Here is a 20,141-nt window from a genome sequence, read left to right as displayed (position 1 = left end):
TTGGCAAATGAGATACTCTCTAAGAAAAGAGAGGGTGGGTGGGCGGGACTATTACCTGTTAAGATAAGACTAATTTTGGCTAATGAAATACCTTCTAACGAAAAAGAGTAGGTGGGTGGGGCTAGTACCTTTTCAATTACAATACTTCCTTAGCTTACACTCAGAAAGTACAACTAAACACGGATTCTTAAATCACACCTGCAGAAGTAATGCACATAATTCTATAAAATTTAAGAAACATATTTATTCGGCTAAATTGTAAAATGACGTCATCGTTTTAAGGGGGGCACAAACGAAAAAATCATAAATGATTAATGATTTAGGATGCTTACGACGTTTGCAAGTTTTCAAAGCGTTCTATTTTGGAGTTTCAAAATTAAATTGTAAAATATTGTTATAAAATTTTGATTTTTTTCCCAAAAATCTAGACAAGTTTAAAAACTCAACACGGATTCATAAAGCACACTCCAGGAGCATGTCATTAAAATTGTAAAATGACATGATAATTTTTTAAGACAAACAAACCTGAATAAACGAAAAGTTGAAAAGCTGAAAAATCGATTCATCAAGAAATTGGGAAATCGAAAATTTGAAGAATCGAAAAATTGAAAAATATAGAAATTGAAGAATAAAAACTTAAAAATGCCAAAACTAAAATAAAAAAAAAATTGTTATACTATGTACAATTTTTTTTTTTTCCAAAAATCTCTATGTTAACAGCGATTCGTAAATTCGTAAACCACAAGTTCAGGATTGTTAATTTTTAACATTTATTCGACACAATTGTAAAATGACATCATCAATTGCTAGGGGGCATGAACGGTTTAAATTGACTAAAAAAAAAAAAAAAAAATTCAGAGCACTCAATTTGGCAGCTCCAAAGTTAAGTTGCAAAATGTTAAAATGTTATTTTGATTTCTTCCCCAAAAGTTTGGAAGTCTAAGGAAAAAACTCAAAACGGATTCATAAACCACATATGCACGAGTACCTTATTTTATAAAATTTAAATAATATTTACCATCAACACTAAAGTATAATCTCTATAATCCGAACCCACGATTATCCGAATATCCAGTAATCCGACCAGAGGCTAGTTGAAGTCGATATCTCCTTAATCCGAACTTAACTGGAAAACATGCACCTACTTGCAAAAATGAGGCAAGATCTTCTTTCTATAGGTGTTGTATTGAATTTTTTGATATTTTTAAAAATTGTGATATTTCAATGCACTGAATTAATGATCTAATTATGGAAAAAAAGGTCAAAGTTATCGAAGAAATGAGGCTGGAAGTGACTTCTGAGCCCCGAAATCTACTAGAAAAAGTATTTAGTTAAATTTCGAAAATCGTCGAAAATGGTTCGAAATTTGCTAGTACTTGTCAAAATAAGACACATTTTGGCAAATGACCTACTCTTCTAAGAAAAGGTACTAGCCCCGCCCACCCACCCTTGATTTTCTTTCAAGAGTGGGTCATCTGCCAGAATCAGTCTTATTTTAACAAGTACTAGCCCCGCCCACCCACCCTTGTTTTCTCAGAGGATATGTCATTTGCAAAAATCAGTCTCATACTTGCGAAGATAAGACTGATTTTCGCAGATGACCTATTCTTTTATTTTCTTAGAAGAGTAGGTCATTGGCTAAAATGAGTCTTATTTTGGCAAATGCTAGCCCCACCCACCCGCCCTTTGTTTTCTTAAGAGTAGATCGTTTGCCAAAATCAGTCTTATCGTAGTGAGTACTACTAGATTCTTCAGTTTTTCGACTTTTCAACTTTCGAATTTTTCAATTTTTCACTTTTTAAATTTTCAATTCTTTCGATTTTTGATTTCTCTGAGCAACTGAAAAAACTTTCGATTTTTTAATTTTACAATTTTGGCTGTTTTCCGATTTTTCAATTACATATTCGATTTTTAAAAATATCGAGAAAATAGATGTTTATTTTTTAAATTTTTGATTTCTGATTTTTTGTCACCGAGTTTTTGGAAGAAAGTAAAGAGTAATTTTGATCAGCGATTTGCCATGTTTACCGTAATTTTAAAACATCTGAAAATTTTATTTCTAAGTTTCAATTTTTGGATTTTTTCGGTTCGAATAAATTTGAACTTGAAAAATCAAAAGACTGGAATTAAAAACTGCAAAATTGTCAAACAAATTATCAAATGAAATATTCAAAAGTTGAAAAATCTAAAAACTAAAAAAAAAAAAAAATGAAAACTGGAATTTCGAATTCGATTTTATAAGATTTGTTTTTTCCATTTTTTCGATATTTCAGTTTTTGATTTTGCGATTATACAGTTGTACAATTTTCCGATTTCTCATTTATCCGAGTTTTCAATTTATCATTTTTTGATGTTAAATTTTTTTATTGTTAGCAAGTGCTAACCCCACCCACCCAGTCTTTATTTTGTTAGAAGAATAAGTCATTTGCCAAAATCAGTCTCATCTTGAAAAGTACTAGCCCCGCCCACCCAAGAGTAGGTAAGTCTTATCGTAGTGAGTACGACTACATCCTTCAGTTTTTCGATTTTTCAACTTTCGAATTTTTCAATTTCTCGTTTTTTAGATTTTCAATTTTTTGATCTGTCTTGCGATTTTTGATTTCTCTGGGCAACTGAAAAAAACTTTCGATTTTTTAATTTTACAATTTTGGCAGTTTTCCGATTTCTCAATTATTTGATTTTAAAAAATATCGAGAAAATAGATGTTTATTTTTTAAAATGTTTGATTTTTTGAGTTTTTGGTAAGAAGTAAAGAGTAATTTTGATCAGCGATTTGCCATGTTTACCGTAACTTTAAAACATCTGAAAATTGTTTCTAATTTTCAATTTTTGGGTTTTTCGATCTTTCCAAATTTCGGTTCGAATAAATTTGTTGTTTTAGTTAAAAAACAAATTATCAAATGAAATAGTCAAAAGTTGAAAAATCTAAAAACTAAAAAAAAATGAAATCTGGAATATCGAATTCGATTTTATAAGATTTTTTTTTTCAATTTTTCGATATTTTAGTTTTTGATTTTCCGATTATACAGTTGTACAATTTTCCGATTTCTCATTTATCCGATTTTTTTAATTTGTCATTTTTTATTTTTATTTTTAGCAAGTGCTAACCCCACCCATCCAGCTCTTATTTTCTTAGAAGAACAAGTCATTTGCCAAAATCAGTCTTATCTTGGCAAGTACTAGCCCCGCCCACCCACCCTTTATTTCCTAGAAAAGTGGGTCATCTGCCAAAATCAATCTTATCTTGACAAGTACTAGCCCCGCCCACCCACCCTTATTTCCTTAGAGGATATGTCATCTCCAAAAATCAGGCTCATACTTGCCAAGATAAGATTGATTTTGGCAGATGACATACCCTCTAAGAAGAGAGGGTGGGCGGGCGGGGTTAGTACCTACTAAAATAAGATCGATTTTGGCACATCACATACCTTCCAAGAAAAGAGAGGGTGGGTGGGCGGGTTTAGTACCTGCTACAATAAGAGTGATTTTGGCAAATGAGATACTCTCTAAGAAAAGAGAGGGTGGGTGGGCGGGACTATTACCTGTTAAGATAAGACTAATTTTGGCTAATGAAATACCTTCTAACGAAATAGAGGACGGGTGGGCGGGGCTAGTATCTGCTAAGGTAAGACTGATTGATCTGGATGTTCCATGTCATTTGCCAAAATCGGTCTTATTTTATCAGCCCCGCCTCCCACCCTCTCCTTCCTTAGAGGGTATGTCATTTGCCAAAATCAGTTTGATTTTTCAATTCTTAAATTTCTCGACTCTTAAAATTTTCGATTTCTCGTTTTTTTTATTTTTCAATTTTTCAGTTTTTGACGTTTCTAAATTTACAATTTTTCGATTTCTTAATTTCGCGATTAATGGATTTTTCGATTTCCCATTTCTCGATTTTTTGAGTTTTAAGAAGTTCGAAGAAAATAAAGAGTAGGTGGGTGGGGCTAGTACCTTTTCAATTACAATACTTCCTTAGCTTATACTCAGAAAGTACAACTAAACACGGATTCTTAAATCACACCTGCAGAAGTAATGCACATAATTCTATAAAATTTAAGAAACATATTTATTCGGCTAAATTGTAAAATGACGTCATCGTTTTAAGGGGGGCATAAACGAAAAAATCATAAATGATTAATGATTTAGGATGCTTACGACGTTTGCAAGTTTTCAAAGCGTTCTATTTTGGAGTTTCAAAATTAAATTGTAAAATATTGTTAAAAAATTTTGATTTTTTTCCCAAAAATCTAGACAAGTTTAAAAACTCAACACGGATTCATAAAGCACACTCCAGGAGCATGCCATTAAAATTGTAAAATGACACGAAATTTTTTAAGACATAAACAAACCTGAATAAACGAAAAGTTGAAAAGCTGAAAAATCGATTCATCAAGAAATTGGCAAATCGTAAATTTGAAGAATCGAAAAATTGAAAAATATAGAAATTGAAGAATAAAAACTGAAAAATCCCAAAACTAAAATATCGAAAAATTGTTATACTATGTACAATTTTAATTTTTTTTTCCAAAAATCTCTATGTTGACAGGGATTCGTAAACCACAAGTTCAGGATTGTTACTTTTTAACATTTATTCGACACAATTGTAAAATGACATCATCAATTGCTAGGGGGCATGAACGGTTTAAATTGACTAAAAAAAAAAAAAAAATTCAGAGCACTCAATTTGGCAGCTCCAAAGTTAAATTGCAAAATGTTAAAATGTTATTTTGATTTCTTCCCCAAAAATTTGGAAGTCTAAGGAAAAAACTCAAAACGGATTCATAAACCACATATGCAAGAATACCTTATTTTATAAAATTTAAATAATATTTACTATCAACACTAAAGTATAATCTCTATAATCCGAACCCACGATTATCTGAATATCCAGTCATCCGAACAGAGGCTAGTTGAAGTCGATATCTCTTTAATCCGAACTTAACTGACGCAAGATCTTCTTTCTATAGGTGTTGTATTGAATTTTTTGATATTTTTAAAAATTGTGATATTTCAATGCACTGATTAATGATCTAATTCTGGAAAAAAAGGTCAAAGTTATCGAAGAAATGAGGCTGGAAGTGACTTCTGGGCCCCGAAATCTACTAGAAAAAGTATTTAGTTAAATTTCGAAAATCGTCGAAAATGGTTCGAAATTTGCTAGTACTTGCCAAAATAAGACACATTTTGGCAAATGACCTCCGCTTCTAAGAAAAGGTACTAGCCTCGCCCACCCACCCTTTATTTTCTTTCAAGAGTGGGTCATCTGCCAGAATCAGTCTTATTTTAACAAGTACTAACCCCGCCCACCCACCCTTGTTTTCTCAGAGGATATGTCATTTGCAAAAATCAGTCTCATACGTGCGAAGATAAGACTGATTTTCGCAGATGACCTATTCTTTTATTTTCTTAGAAGAGTAGGTCATTGGCTAAAATGAGTCTAATTTTGGCAAATGCTAGCCCCACCCACCCGCCCTTTGTTTTCTTAAGAGTAGATCATTTGCCAAAATCAGTCTTATCGTAGTGAGTACTACTAGATTCTTCAGTTTTTCGACTTTTCAACTTTCGAATTTTTCAATTTTTCACTTTTTAAATTTTCAATTCTTTCGATTTTTGATTTCTCTGGGCAACTGAAAAAACTTTCCGATTTTTTAATTTTACAATTTTGGCTGTTTTCCGATTTTTCAATTACATATTCGATTTTTAAAAATATCGAGAAAATAGATGTTTATTTTTTAAATTTTTGATTTCTGATTTTTTGTCACCGAGTTTTTGGAAGAAAGTAAAGAGTAATTTTGATCAGCGATTTGCCATGTTTACCGTAATTTTAAAACATCTGAAAATTTTATTTCTAAGTTTCAATTTTTGGATTTTTCAAAATTTCGGTTCGAATAAATTTGTTCTTTTAATTAAAAAATCGAAAAATGACAAATCTTGAAAAGGAAAAATTTGAACTTGAAAAATCAAAAGACTTGAATTAAAAACTGCAAAATTGTCAAACAAATTATCAAATGAAATATTCAAAAGTTGAAAAATCTAAAAACTAAAAAAAAAAAAATGAAAACTGGAATTTCGAATTCGATTTTATAAGATTTGTTTTTTCCAATTTTTCGATATTTCAGTTTTTGATTTTGCGATTATACAGTTGTACAATTTTCCGATTTCTCATTTATCCGAGTTTTCAATTTATCATTTTTTGATGTTAATTTTTTTTATTGTTAGCAAGTGCTAACCCCACCCACCCAGTCTTTATTTTGTTAGAAGAATAAGTCATTTGCCAAAATCAGTCTCATCTTGAAAAGTACTAGCCCCGCCCACCCACCCTTTATTTTCTTAGAAGAGTAGGTCATCTGCCAAAATCAGTCTTATCTTGACAAGTACTAGCCCCGCCCACCCACCCTTGTTTTCTTAGGGGATATCTCATTTGCAAAACTCAGTCTCATACTTGCGAAGATAAGACTGATTTTGGCAGATGACCTATTCTTTTATTTTCTTAGAAGAGTAGGTCAGTCTTATCGTAGTGAGTACGTACGACTACATCCTTCAGTTTTTCGATTTTTCAACTTTCGAATTTTTCAATTTCTCGTTTTTTAGATTTTCAATTTTTTGATCTGTCTTTCGATTTTTGATTTCTCTGGGCAACTGAAAAAAACTTTCGATTTTTTAATTTTACAATTTTGGCAGTTTTCCGACTTCTCAATTATTTGATTTTAAAAAATATCGAGAAAATAGATGTTTATTTTTTAAAATTTTTGATTTTTTGAGTTTTTGGTAGGAAGTAAAGAGTAATTTTGATCAGCGATTTGCCACGTTTACCGTAATTTTAAAACATCTGAAAATTGTTTCTAATTTTCAATTTTTGGGTTTTTCGACCTTTCAAAATTTCGGTTCGAATAAATTTGTTGTTTTAGTTAAAAAACAAATTATCAAATGAAATAGTCAAAAGTTGAAAAATCTAAAAACTAAAAAAAAAAAAATGAAATCTGGAATATCGAATTCGATTTTATAAGATTTTTTTTTCAATTTTTCGATATTTTAGTTTTTGATTTTCCGATTATACAGTTGTACAATTTTCCGATTTCTCATTTATCCGATTTTTTCAATTTGTCATTTTTTATTTTTATTTTTAGCAAATGCTAACCCCACCCATCCAGCTCTTATTTTCTTAGAAGAACAAGTCATCTGCCAAAATCAGTCTTATCTTGGCAAGTACTAGCCCCGCCCACCCACCCTTTATTTCCTAGAAAAGTGGGTCATCTGCCAAAATCAGTCTTACCTTGACAAGTACTAGCCCCGCCCACCCACCCTTATTTCCTTAGAGGATATGTCATCTGCAAAAATCAGGCTCATACTTGCCAAGATAAGATTGATTTTGGCAGATGACATACCCTCTAAGAAGAGAGGGTGGGCGGGCGGGGTTAGTACCTACTAAAATAAGATCGATTTTGGCACATCACATACCTTCCAAGAAAAGAGAGGGTGGGTGGGCGGGTTTAGTACCTGCTACAATAAGAGTGATTTTGGCAAATGACATACTCTCTAAGAAAAGAGAGGGTGGGTGGGCGGGACTATTACCTGTTAAGATAAGACTAATTTCGGCTAATGAAATACCTTCTAACGAAATAGAGGACGGGTGGGCGGGGCTAGTATCTGCCAAGGTAAGACTGATTGATCTGGATGTTCCATGTCATTTGCCAAAATCGGTCTTATTTTATCAGCCCCGCCTCCCACCCTCTCCTTCCTTAGAGGGTATGTCATTTTCCAAAATCAGTTTGATTTTTCAATTCTTAAATTTCTCGACTCTTCAAATTTTCGATTTCTAGATTTTTTTTAATTTTTCAATTTTTCAGTTTTTGACGTTTCTAAATTTACAATTTTTCGATTTCTTAATTTCGCGATTAATGGATTTTTCGATTTTCCATTTCTCGATTTTTTGAGTTTTAAAAAGTTCTAAGAAAATAAAGGGTGGGTGGGCGGGGTTAATAGCTTTTCAATTACAATACTTCCTTAGCTTACACTCAGAAAGTACAACTAAACACGGATTCTTAAATCACAGCTGCAGAAGTAATGCACATAATTCTATAAAATTTAAGAAACATATTTATTCGGCTAAATTGTAAAATGACGTCATAGTTTTAAGGGGGGCATAAACGAAAAAATCATAAATGATTAATGATTTAGGATGCTTACGACGTTTGCAAGTTTTCAAAGCGTTCTATTTTGGAGTTTCAAAATTAAAATGTAAAATGTGCGATTTTGATTTTTTCCCGAAAAAATGTGGAAAAGAACTCGACACGGAATCATAAATCATACATATATATGAAAAAATCGCTTCACCAAGAAATCGAAAAATTGAATAAAAAACTGAAAAATCCCAAAACTGAAATATCGAAAAATTGAGAAATCGAAAGTTGAAAAATTATTATACTATTTTGGTTTCATTTTAATCTCCATGTCTAGGATAAAACATCAACATGGGTTCATAAACCACAAGTTCAGGATGATGTTACTTTTCAACATTTAAATAACATTTATTCGACACAATTGTAAGATGACATCATCTGGGGGGGCACGAACGGATAGATTTTGATTAAAAAAAAGATTTCAAAGTACTCGGTTTTGCAGCTTCAAAGTTCAACTGCAAAGTGTTACGCAATTTTGAATTTCCCCCAAAAATTTGGAAGTCTAGGTTAAAAATTCAACGCGGATTCATAAACCACATGAGCAGGAGTATTTTATTTTATAAAATTTAAATAATAATGTTTACCATCAACACTATATTCCTAATACAATCTAAAATTTAAGTAGTTTCAGAGATTATCTGTCTAATAAAAATTCAGCCAGACGGAAACGGAAGACCTACTTTTTCGTACTCTAGGGGTCATGAAAGGATGAAAAACATAAAAGAAGCCAGTCACGTACCATAAAGAGGATAATGGCGAACTTCCGTTTTTAGATACACTCATGATTAGCAATAATAGATAATTAGAATTCGATTCGGAAAACAATCGTTGCCATCCATAATACAGCATGTGATTCGTTTACGATTTAGTTTTTTTAATCATTTGATAACTTATAGATATTTTACAACATGCTCTTAATTTTTCAGTACATATTTAACTTCGACTGTTTATGTCTATATTTCGAAAGAATTCGACTATTAGCACGTGCAGATTACAAGTATCAGTGGTAAAAAAAAAATGGAAATTGATTTGATTTTTTTCCTTCACTCAGTTTTTTTTTTCTCAAAAACACTCATAAATTTGAAGAGCTTCCAATAGCCTTAAAGTATTTGCAAATTTTCACATCATTCAGTTTTTCCAATATCAAAAGTCAAATTGTAAAATATTGTTATATTATTTTGATTTTTTTCCCAAAAATCTGGACAAGCTTAAAAACTCAACACGGATTCATAAAGCACACTCCAGGAGCGTGTCATTAAAATTGTAAAATGACATGATAATTTTTTAAGACAAACAAACCTGAATAAACGAAAAGTTGAAAAGCTGGAAAATCGATTCATCAAGAAATTGGGAAATCGTAAATTTGAAGAATCGAAAAATTGAAAAATATAGAAACTGAAGAATAAAAACTGAAAAATCCCAAAACTAAAATATCGAAAAATTGTTATACTATGTATATACTATGCATGAACGGTTTAAATTCTGACTAAAAAAAAAAAAAAAAAATTCAGAGCACTCAATTTGGAAGCTCCAAAGTTAAATTGCAAAATGTTAAAATATTATTTTGATTTCTTCCCCAAAAATTTGGAAGTCTAAGGAAAAAACTCAAAACGGATTCATAAACCACATATGCAAGAGTACCTTATTTTATAAAATTTAAATAATATTTACCATCAACACTAAAGTATAATTTCTATAATCCCAACCCACGATTATCCGAATATCCAGTAATCCGAACAGAGGCTAGTTGAAGTCGATATCTCTTTAATCCGAACTTAACTGGAAAACATGCACCTACTTGCAAAAATGACGCAAGATCTTCTTTCTATAGGTGTTGTATTGAATGTTTTGATATTTTTAAAAATTGTGATATTTCAATGCACTGAATTAATGATCTAATTATGGGAAAAAAGGTCAAAGTTATCGAAGAAATGAGGCTGGAAGTGACTTCTGGGCCCCGAAATCTACTAGAAACAGAATTTAGTTAAATTTCGAAAATCGTCGAAAATGGTTCGAAATTTGCTAGTACTTGTCAAAATAAGACACATTTTGGCAAATGACCTACTCTTCTAAGAAAAGGTACTAGCCCCGCCCACCCACCCTTTATTTTCTTTCAAGAGTGGGTCATCTGCCGGAATCAGTCTTATCTTGACAAGTACTAGCCCCGCCCACCCACCCTTGTTTTCTTAGGGGATATCTCATTTGCAAAACTCAGTCTCATACTTGCGAAGATAAGACTGATTTTGGCAGATGACCTCTTCTTTTATTTTCTTAGAAGAATAGGTCAGTCTTATCGTAGTGAGTACGACTACATCCTTCAGTTTTTCGATTTTTCAACTTTCGAATTTTGATTTCTCTGGGCAACTGAAAAAAACTTTCGATTTTTTAATTTTACAATTTTGGCAGTTTTCCGATTTCTCAATTATTTGATTTTAAAAAATATCGAGAAAATAGATGTTTATTTTTTTTAATTTTTGATTTTTTGAGTTTTTGGTAGGAAGTAAAGAGTAATTTTGATCAGCGATTTGCCATGTTTACCGTAACTTTAAAACATCTGAAAATTGTTTCTAATTTTCAATTTTTGGGTTTTTCGATCTTTCCAAATTTCGGTTCGAATAAATTTGTTGTTTTAGTTAAAAAACAAATTATCAAATGAAATAGTCAAAAGTTGAAAAATCTAAAAACTAAAAAAAAAATGAAATCTGGAATATCGAATTCGATTTTATAAGATTTTTTTTCAATTTTTCGATATTTTAGTTTTTGATTTTCCGATTATACAGTTGTACAATTTTCCGATTTCTCATTTATCCGATTTTTTCAATTTGTCATTTTTTATTTTTATTTTTAGCAAATGCTAACCCCACCCATCCAGCTCTTATTTTCTTAGAAGAACAAGTCATCTGCCAAAATCAGTCTTATCTTGGCAAGTACTAGCCCCGCCCACCCACCCTTTATTTCCTAGAAAAGTGGGTCATCTGCCAAAATCAATCTTATCTTGACAAGTACTAGCCCCCCCCACCCACCCTTTATTTCCTAGAAAAGTGGGTCATCTGCCAAAATTAGTCTTATCTTGACAAGTACTAGCCCCGCCCACCCACCCTTATTTCCTTAGAGGATATGTCATCTGCAAAAATCAGGCTCATACTTGCCAAGATAAGATTGATTTTGGCAGATGACATATCCTCTAAGAAGAGAGGGTGGGCGGGCGGGGTTAGTACCTACTAAAATAAGATCGATTTTGGCACATCACATACCTTCCAAGAAAAGAGAGGGTGGGTGGGCGGGTTTAGTACCTGCTACAATAAGAGTGATTTTGGCAAATGAGATACTCTCTAAGAAAAGAGAGGGTGGGTGGGCGGGACTATTACCTGTTAAGATAAGACTAATTTTGGCTAATGAAATACCTTCTAACGAAATAGAGGACGGGTGGGCGGGGCTAGTATCTGCTAAGGTAAGACTGATTGATCTGGATGTTCCATGTCATTTGCCAAAATCGGTCTTATTTTATCAGTCCCGCCTCCCACCCTCTCCTTCCTTAGAGGGTATGTCATTTGCCAAAATCAGTTTGATTTTTCAATTCTTAAATTTCTCGACTCTTCAAATTTTCGATTTCTCGTTTTTTTTATTTTTCAATTTTTCAGTTTTTGACGTTTCTAAATTTACAATTTTTCGATTTCTTAATTTCGCGATTAATGGATTTTTTGATTTTCCCATTTCTCGATTTTTTGAGTTTTAAGAAGTTCTAAGAAAATAAAGAGTAGGTGGGTGGGGCTAGTACCTTTTCAATTACAATACTTCCTTAGCTTACACTCAGAAAGTACAACTAAACACGGATTCTTAAATCACACCTGCAGAAGTAATGCACATAATTCTATAAAATTTAAGAAACATATTTATTCGGCTAAATTGTAAAATGACGTCATCGTTTTAAGGGGGGCACAAACGAAAAAATCATAAATGATTAATGATTTAGGATGCTTACGACGTTTGCAAGTTTTCAAAGCGTTCTATTTTGGAGTTTCAAAATTAAATTGTAAAATATTGTTATAAAATTTTGATTTTTTTCCCAAAAATCTAGACAAGTTTAAAAACTCAACACGGATTCATAAAGCACACTCCAGGAGCATGTCATTAAAATTGTAAAATGACATGATAATTTTTTAAGACATAAACAAACCTGAATAAACGAAAAGTTGAAAAGCTGAAAAATCGATTCATCAAGAAATTGGGAAATCGAAAATTTGAAGAATCGAAAAATTGAAAAATATAGAAATTGAAGAATAAAAACTTAAAAATGCCAAAACTAAAATAAAAAAAAAAATTGTTATACTATGTACAATTTTTTTTTTTCCAAAAATCTCTATGTTAACAGCGATTCGTAAATTCGTAAACCACAAGTTCAGGATTGTTACTTTTTAACATTTATTCGACACAATTGTAAAATGACATCATCAATTGCTAGGGGGCATGAACGGTTTAAATTGACTAAAAGCAAAAAAAAAATTCAGAGCACTCAATTTGGCAGCTCCAAAGTTAAATTGCAAAATGTTAAAATGTTATTTTGATTTTTTCCCCAAAAGTTTGGAAGTCAAAGGAAAAAACTCAAAACGGATTCATAAACCACATATGCAAGAGTACCTTATTTTATAAAATTTAAATAATATTTACCATCAACACTAAAGTATAATCTCTATAATCCGAACCCACGATTATCCGAATATCCAGTAATCCGACCAGAGGCTAGTTGAAGTCGATATCTCTTTAATCCGAACTTAACTGGAAAACATACACCTACTTGCAAAAATGACGCAAGATCTTCTTTCTATAGGTGTTGTATTGAATTTTTTTGATATTTTTAAAAATTGTGATATTTCAATGCACTGAATTAATGATCTAATTATGGAAAAAAAGGTCAAAGTTATCGAAGAAACGAGGCTGGAAGTGACTTCTGAGCCCCGAAATCTACTAGAAAAAGTATTTAGTTAAATTTCGAAAATCGTCGAAAATGGTTCGAAATTTGCTAGTACTTGTCAAAATAAGACACATTTTGGCAAATGACCTACTCTTCTAAGAAAAGGTACTAGCCCCGCCCACCCACCCTTGATTTTCTTTCAAGAGTGGGTCATCTGCCAGAATCAGTCTTATTTTAACAAGTACTAGCCCCGCCCACCCACCCTTGTTTTCTCAGAGGATATGTCATTTGCAAAAATCAGTCTCATACGTGCGAAGATAAGACTGATTTTCGCAGATGACCTATTCTTTTATTTTCTTAGAAGAGTAGGTCATTGGCTAAAATGAGTCTTATTTTGGCAAATGCTAGCCCCACCCACCCGCCCTTTGTTTTCTTAAGAGTAGATCATTTGCCAAAATCAGTCTTATCGTAGTGAGTACTACTAGATTCTTCAGTTTTTCGACTTTTCAACTTTCGAATTTTTCAATTTTTCACTTTTTAAATTTTCAATTCTTTCGATTTTTGATTTCTCTGGGCAACTGAAAAAACTTTCGATTTTTTAATTTTACAATTTTGGCTGTTTTCCGATTTTTCAATTACATATTCGATTTTTAAAAATATCGAGAAAATAGATGTTTATTTTTTAAATTTTTGATTTCTGATTTTTTGTCACCGAGTTTTTGGAAGAAAGTAAAGAGTAATTTTGATCAGCGATTTGCCATGTTTACCGTAATTTTAAAACATCTGAAAATTTTATTTCTAAGTTTCAATTTTTGGATTTTTCAAAATTTCGGTTCGAATAAATTTGTTCTTTTAATTAAAAAATCGAAAAATGACAAATCTTGAAAAGGAAAAATTTTAACTTGAAAAATCAAAAGACTGGAATTAAAAACTGCAAAATTGTCAAACAAATTATCAAATGAAATATTCAAAAGTTGAAAAATCTAAAAACTAAAAAAAAAAAATGAAAACTGGAATTTCGAATTCGATTTTATAAGATTTGTTTTTCCAATTTTTCGATATTTCAGTTTTTGATTTTGCGATTATACAGTTGTACAATTTTCCGATTTCTCATTTATCCGAGTTTTCAATTTATCATTTTTTGATGTTAAATTTTTTTATTGTTAGCAAGTGCTAACCCCACCCACCCAGTCTTTATTTTGTTAGAAGAATAAGTCATTTGCCAAAATCAGTCTCATCTTGAAAAGTACTAGCCCCGCCCACCCACCCTTTATTTTCTTAGAAGAGTAGGTCATCTGCCAAAATCAGTCTTATCTTGACAAGTACTAGCCCCGCCCACCCACCCTTGTTTTCTTAGGGGATATCTCATTTGCAAAACTCAGTCTCATACTTGCGAAGATAAGACTGATTTTGGCAGATGACCTCTTTTTTTATTTTCTTAGAAGAATAGGTCAGTCTTATCGTAGTGAGTACGACTACATCCTTCAGTTTTTCGATTTTTCAACTTTCGAATTTTTCAATTTCTCGTTTTTTAGATTTTCAATTTTTTGATCTGTCTTTCGATTTTTGATTTCTCTGGGCAACTGAAAAAAACTTTCGATTTTTTAATTTTACAATTTTGGCAGTTTTCCGATTTCTCAATTATTTGATTTTAAAAAATATCGAGAAAATAGATCTTAATTTTTTTAAATTTTCGATTTTTGATTTTTTGTCACCGAGTTTTTGGTAGGAAGTAAAGAGTAATTTTGATCAGCGATTTGTCATGTTTACCGTAATTTTAAAACATTTGAAAAATGTTTCTAATTTTCAATTTTTGGGTTTTTCGATCTTCCAAAATTTCGGTTCGAATAAATTTGTTCTTTTAGTTAAAAAACAAATTATCAAATGAAATAATCAAAAGTTGAAAAATCTAAAAATTAAAAAAAAAAATGAAAACTGGAATTTTGAATTCGATTTTATAACATTTGTTTGTTTTTTATTTTTTTCGATATTTCAGTTTTTGATTTTCCGATTATACAGTTGTACAATTTTCCGATTTCTCATTTATCCGGTTTTTTCAATTTGTCATTTTTTATTTTATTTTTAGCAAGTGCTAACCCCACCCACCTAGCCCTCCGCCCACCCTCCCTATTTTCTTAGAGAATGTCATTTGCCAAAATCAGTCTTATCTTGACAAGTACTAGCCCCGCCCACCCACCCTTATTTCCTTAGAGGATATGTCATCTGCAAAAATCAGTCTCATACTTGCCAAGATAAGATTAATTTTGGCAGATGACATACTCTCTAAGAAGAGAGGGTGGGCGGGCGGGGTTAGTACCTGCTAAAATAAGATCGATTTTGGCAAATCACATATCTTCCAAGAAAAGAGAGGGTGGGTGGGCGGGGCTATTACTTGTTAAGATAAGACTAATTTTGGCTAATGAAATACCTTCTAAGGAAATAGAGGACGGGTGGGCGGGGCTAGTACCTGCTAAGGTAAGACTCATTGATCTGGATGTTCCATGTCATTTGCCAAAATCGGTCTTATTTTATCAGCTACTAGCCCCGCCCCCCACTCTCTCCTTTCTTAGAGGGTATATTATATTTTCAATTCTTAAATTTCTCGACTCTTCAAATTTTCGATTTTTTTGATTTTTTATTATTTTCCACTTTTTCAGTTTTTGACGTTTGTAAATTTTCAATTTTTCGATTTCTTAATTTCGCGATTCATGGATTTTTCGATTTTCCCATTTCTCGATTTTTTGAGTTTTAAGAAGTTCTAAGAAAATAAAGGGTGGGTGGGCGGGGTTAGTACCTTTTCAATTACAATACTTCCTTAGCTTACACTCAGAAAATAGAAACTAAACACGGATTCTTAAATCACACCTGCAGAACATAATTCTATAAAATTTAAGGAACATATTTATTTGGCTAAATTGTAAAATGACGTCATCGTTTTAAGGGGGGCATAAATGAAAAAATCATAAATGATTAATGATTTAGGATGCTTACGACGTTTGCAAGTTTTCAAAGCGTTCTATTTTGGAGTTTCAAAATTAAATTGTAAAATGTTCTGCGATTCTGATTTTTTCCCGAAAATGTGGAAAAGAACTCGACACGGAATCATATATATGAAAAAATCGCTTCACCAAGAAATCGAAAAATTGAGAAATCGAAAGTTGAAAAATTATTACACTATTTTGATTTCTTTTTAATCTCAATGTCTAGGATAAAACATCAACATGGATTCATAAACCACAAGTTCAGGATGATGTTACTTTTTAACATTTAAATAACATTTATTCGACACAATTGTAAGATGAAATCATCTGGGGGGGCACGAACGGATAAATTTTGATTAAAAAAAAAGATTTCAAAGTACTCGGTTTTGCAGCTTCAAAGTTAAACTGCAAAGTGTTTCGCAATTTTGAATTTCCCCCAAAAATTTGGAAGTCTAGGTTAAAAATTCAACGCGGATTCATAAACCACATGAGCAGGAGTATTTTATTTTATAAAATTTAAATAATAATGTTTACCATCAACACTATATTCCTAATACAATCTAAAATTTAAGTAGTTTCAAAGATTATCTGTCTAATAAAAATCCAGCCAGACGGAAACGGGAGACCTACTTTTTCGTATTCTAGGGGTCATGAAACGATGAAAAACATAAAAGAAGCCAGTCGTCCACTCAGTTACAATACTTCCTTAGCTTATATTCAGAAAGTAAAAATATATCATTTTCAGTAAATAAATTCCTCTTACATTGATTATTATTATTTTACCCAAAACTTTAATACTCGTCTTCAGTATTTATACAATGGGAACAAAAATAAGGATTTTACACAAGAATGGAGCTACATAGAAAATTTTACTTGTTCAATCGTACAATAATAATGTTAACATTTATTTTTGCTTCCGGACCATGAACTAGGGTTCATTCGGCGAACGACTAATTTCATGTTTTCTAGACATTTATAACGTCACGAATATGAAAAGGCAAGTCCCTGTTTACCTACATCTGTCTACAGTCTCTTGGCGATTTTATTAGGTATATTATTTTCGAAACTAATGGATTAATTGAACTAAATTTTGTGTATTTTAGAAATATCACGTAAATGCTAAAACGTCAAACTAAATTTTGTCTGATCATCCCTCTAACAATTTGATGACGTCATCTCAAAATTTTGCACCATATTGTTCTCATGTTATTATACAATTTACGCTCTGAATTTTTACGGCATCTGGTGTAAATATTGGTTAAAAATAATGGTACATTATTGGAGTACACACAGTACGCCACCCTAGAACAATGAACTCATTAGGGAAATGACGACATCAACTTTCTCTAGAGGACTAGTAAATGGGTAAATATTTGTTAATGTTCTGTACTTAACGAGACAAACCGTGGTTGCTTCAAGTGAAATTTGCTACCATTGACGTCATCGGTTCATTGAAACGGATGATTAGATTAATTCGGATTAGCATCTATAATTCTCCCGATTTTAACCACAACTAAAATTCCAAAGCGATTGGTCACTTGAATTATCGAAAGTGCAATTTTTGAAGCCCGAGTTTCTGGACAAAAGAGCTCAATTTTCCCCATTGTGCTAAATTTTATCGGACCTCTATTTCGTCGGGTGCTGATAACGCCGCTAGCCGGCTCCGGCTTTTGAAATTCGAATTGGCGCCAATCCGCTCGGAATGGCGGCATAAACATTCCGCGACATTGTCCGCCCTCAAGGACGCAGCCTTTGCCAAAATAATTTTCGCAAAATAAATGGATACTCACTTCAGTCTCGGCATCGGAGCGAACGCAAATGCAAGCCGCACGTCGCCGGAAGCCTTCTTCGTCGTATATGCGGATGGAATTTGGTTTCTCTTTGACCATGATGGGTTTCCAACGGAGAATCAAACTAAATAGTAAATTAACGCGAATACTAATTAAAACGAATCAACTGAGACGTTAACACTCTACTGGACAGCCATAGCCGCTAGAAATGAAATTATCACACTTTTTTTCGCCACATTGTATCCATCGTAATTAACCTGAGCCGAACATTTACACACGCTGGATTTACGAACTAACGCACTTGCTTGAGGACACGGCAGTTTGGCTTACAGCTAGCTATAGGTCGACTGATTATAACCCATGATGGAGGTTCAACTGGCCCATTTAAACCGCGGCTGACCCTTCAGCTTCGGAAAAATTCACAAACCAGCGACTGTGGACAACTGTCACCTGCACTGCTGCCAACGGCGACGCGACAAAGGACCAACTTCGCCGGCACGAACGCCCGCGAAACGACCAATTCGACCGGACCAAAGTCACTTGGGGGGTTCGAGACGGCACGAAGGCACTGGATTGTCGCCCCCGGAGCCGCGGCGGAGCGAATTTTCGAAATTTTAGCCGAATCGATCACGGACACCACTGCCACCTGACGGCCGCCATTACGCAACTAACCTCAAAGTTTGCGGCCGAACAACCTTTATAAACGACGCGACGACGGTGACACGACATGACTTCTAATTAAATCTCTTAATTAGTATAATCCGCGACTATTCTAACTAATATCGCTGTATTCAGACTTGTGGGTTGCAAATTAGAGGCATGTGTGATGTCAAAAGTGTCACATGTCACAGGCGTTTTGACAACAACAACAACAAATACAAGACAGTGGCGGAGCACGGCCAACTGTATTAATACATATGGCCATCCCAATTCGTATAAAAAGTTGATTCTTTGACGTTTCCAGAATCGTTAATCAGGCAACGACATCTGTTGAGTACAATTATGAACTTGGTTGGCAAATAACTGTCAAAATGACGTTTTAAAATATCACGTTTTTCTGAAAGTGTAGATAATGGCACAAGAACATTAATGATATTACTCATATTATTTAGTTTTGAAATAAGATAGATATATTTTTACAAAACGAAAATTATTTAACAAAAAGGAAGGTACATATTCATAATTTTAAAACTTTTCTGCTGGTAGGTTTGTTACAGATCGTTATTTTCTTCAACCAGTCTGTTTGTTCCAAACAAATATTATCAATAACTGGTTTCACTGTTGCTCGAATAATTATATCACAAACTCTTGATTTATGTTCCAAGCAACAAAATAATGGATTTTGGTCCAAAGAAGGATGGAGCAGATTACATATTTGTTGACATGTCTTTTTGGAGTTTAAAAACGGCAACATTTTTTGAGTGACGTCAGCCACTTCCTTCACAATGCCTACGAAATATGCATTGGGATAGGTTAATCCACCTCGATCCTGTAACAGGATGAGTCTTAATAGCGGACCAGGAACCTCTTTGGACAACAGCGGCGCAAGGCAGCTGTCGCAATGAAATTTGTCGTCTAATTACTTTAAAATGTAGCCAGCCAAAAAGGCTACAGATGCCGATGAAATGTTTACACAGGGTTCAATTAATTTACTTAGGTTTTGAATCTTTTTTTTTTGAAAGGTACATCAAAATTTTCTTTGTCTTGTTTTGTATCATGATCCAAAACCGAGAATTTTGCAGTACTGACAAAGTCTATATTGGAAACATTAGATGATTTGGAACACTTAACAATTCCGCAGCGGAGCATCTGACGCATTGCATATTCTGCCGCTCTGGCATCCGTTGCATCATTGGAGCCTCCTTTTAATCTCACGTGTGAGAACGTTGCTTCCACCGCATCGGCGCTAAAGGAACGCGTAAGAACATAGTAAAAGCCTGCTTGTTCTAATAAAAACTTAACACACAAATATGTACTTCTGGCAATAAATTTTAAAGCATGTGCAGTCTCTTGAGTGAAACCACGAAAACCGGTGCTAGCAGTATTTGATAAGATAAAACTGATTTTCGCACTTTTGACATTTTCAACTATTTTTCATTTATTTTCGAAAATTAGCGAAAAAAGTGACAACAATTTTTCGTAATTTCCAGAAAATTTTTGTCTGAAACAGTTAAAAGACGATCTGACCCACCGGAAAATACGTAGTTGACTTATAGATAAAATATTTTTTGACGATTTGTCTTCAAATAACTGAGAAATGCGAGGAAAGGACTCCAAA

At 32.9% G+C, this 20,141-nt stretch overlaps 1 protein-coding gene across 2 annotated transcripts in view; it reads right to left on the bottom strand.

The window, feature by feature from the left end:
• Positions 1-18,695, bottom strand: part of LOC135143017 (diphosphoinositol polyphosphate phosphohydrolase 2) — a 29,747-nt gene extending 11,052 nt beyond the window's left edge. Inside the window, exons 1-2 of one of the 2 annotated variants that reach the window (XM_064074843.1) lie at positions 18,121-18,695; positions 17,864-18,065 (exon numbers count right to left, since the gene is read on the bottom strand). In XM_064074843.1, the coding sequence (XP_063930913.1) occupies positions 17,864-17,962 (99 nt within the window). In that variant the 5' untranslated portion in view covers positions 17,963-18,065; positions 18,121-18,695. Of the gene's footprint in view, positions 1-17,863 lie in introns of both variants that reach the window. The other variant, XM_064074841.1, reaches the window with a different exon arrangement.
• Positions 18,696-20,141: the final 1,446 nt, after the last annotated feature.

Source organism: Zophobas morio, unplaced genomic scaffold (assembly GCF_036711695.1).
Source record: "Zophobas morio isolate AGI-343-1 ecotype UQ-CSIRO unplaced genomic scaffold, CSIRO_AGI_Zmor_V1 ptg000057l, whole genome shotgun sequence".
Classification (NCBI taxonomy): domain Eukaryota; kingdom Metazoa; phylum Arthropoda; class Insecta; order Coleoptera; family Tenebrionidae; genus Zophobas; species Zophobas morio.
Note: the sequence above shows the minus strand (reverse complement) of the source record. Positions and strands in the feature narration are given on the sequence as shown.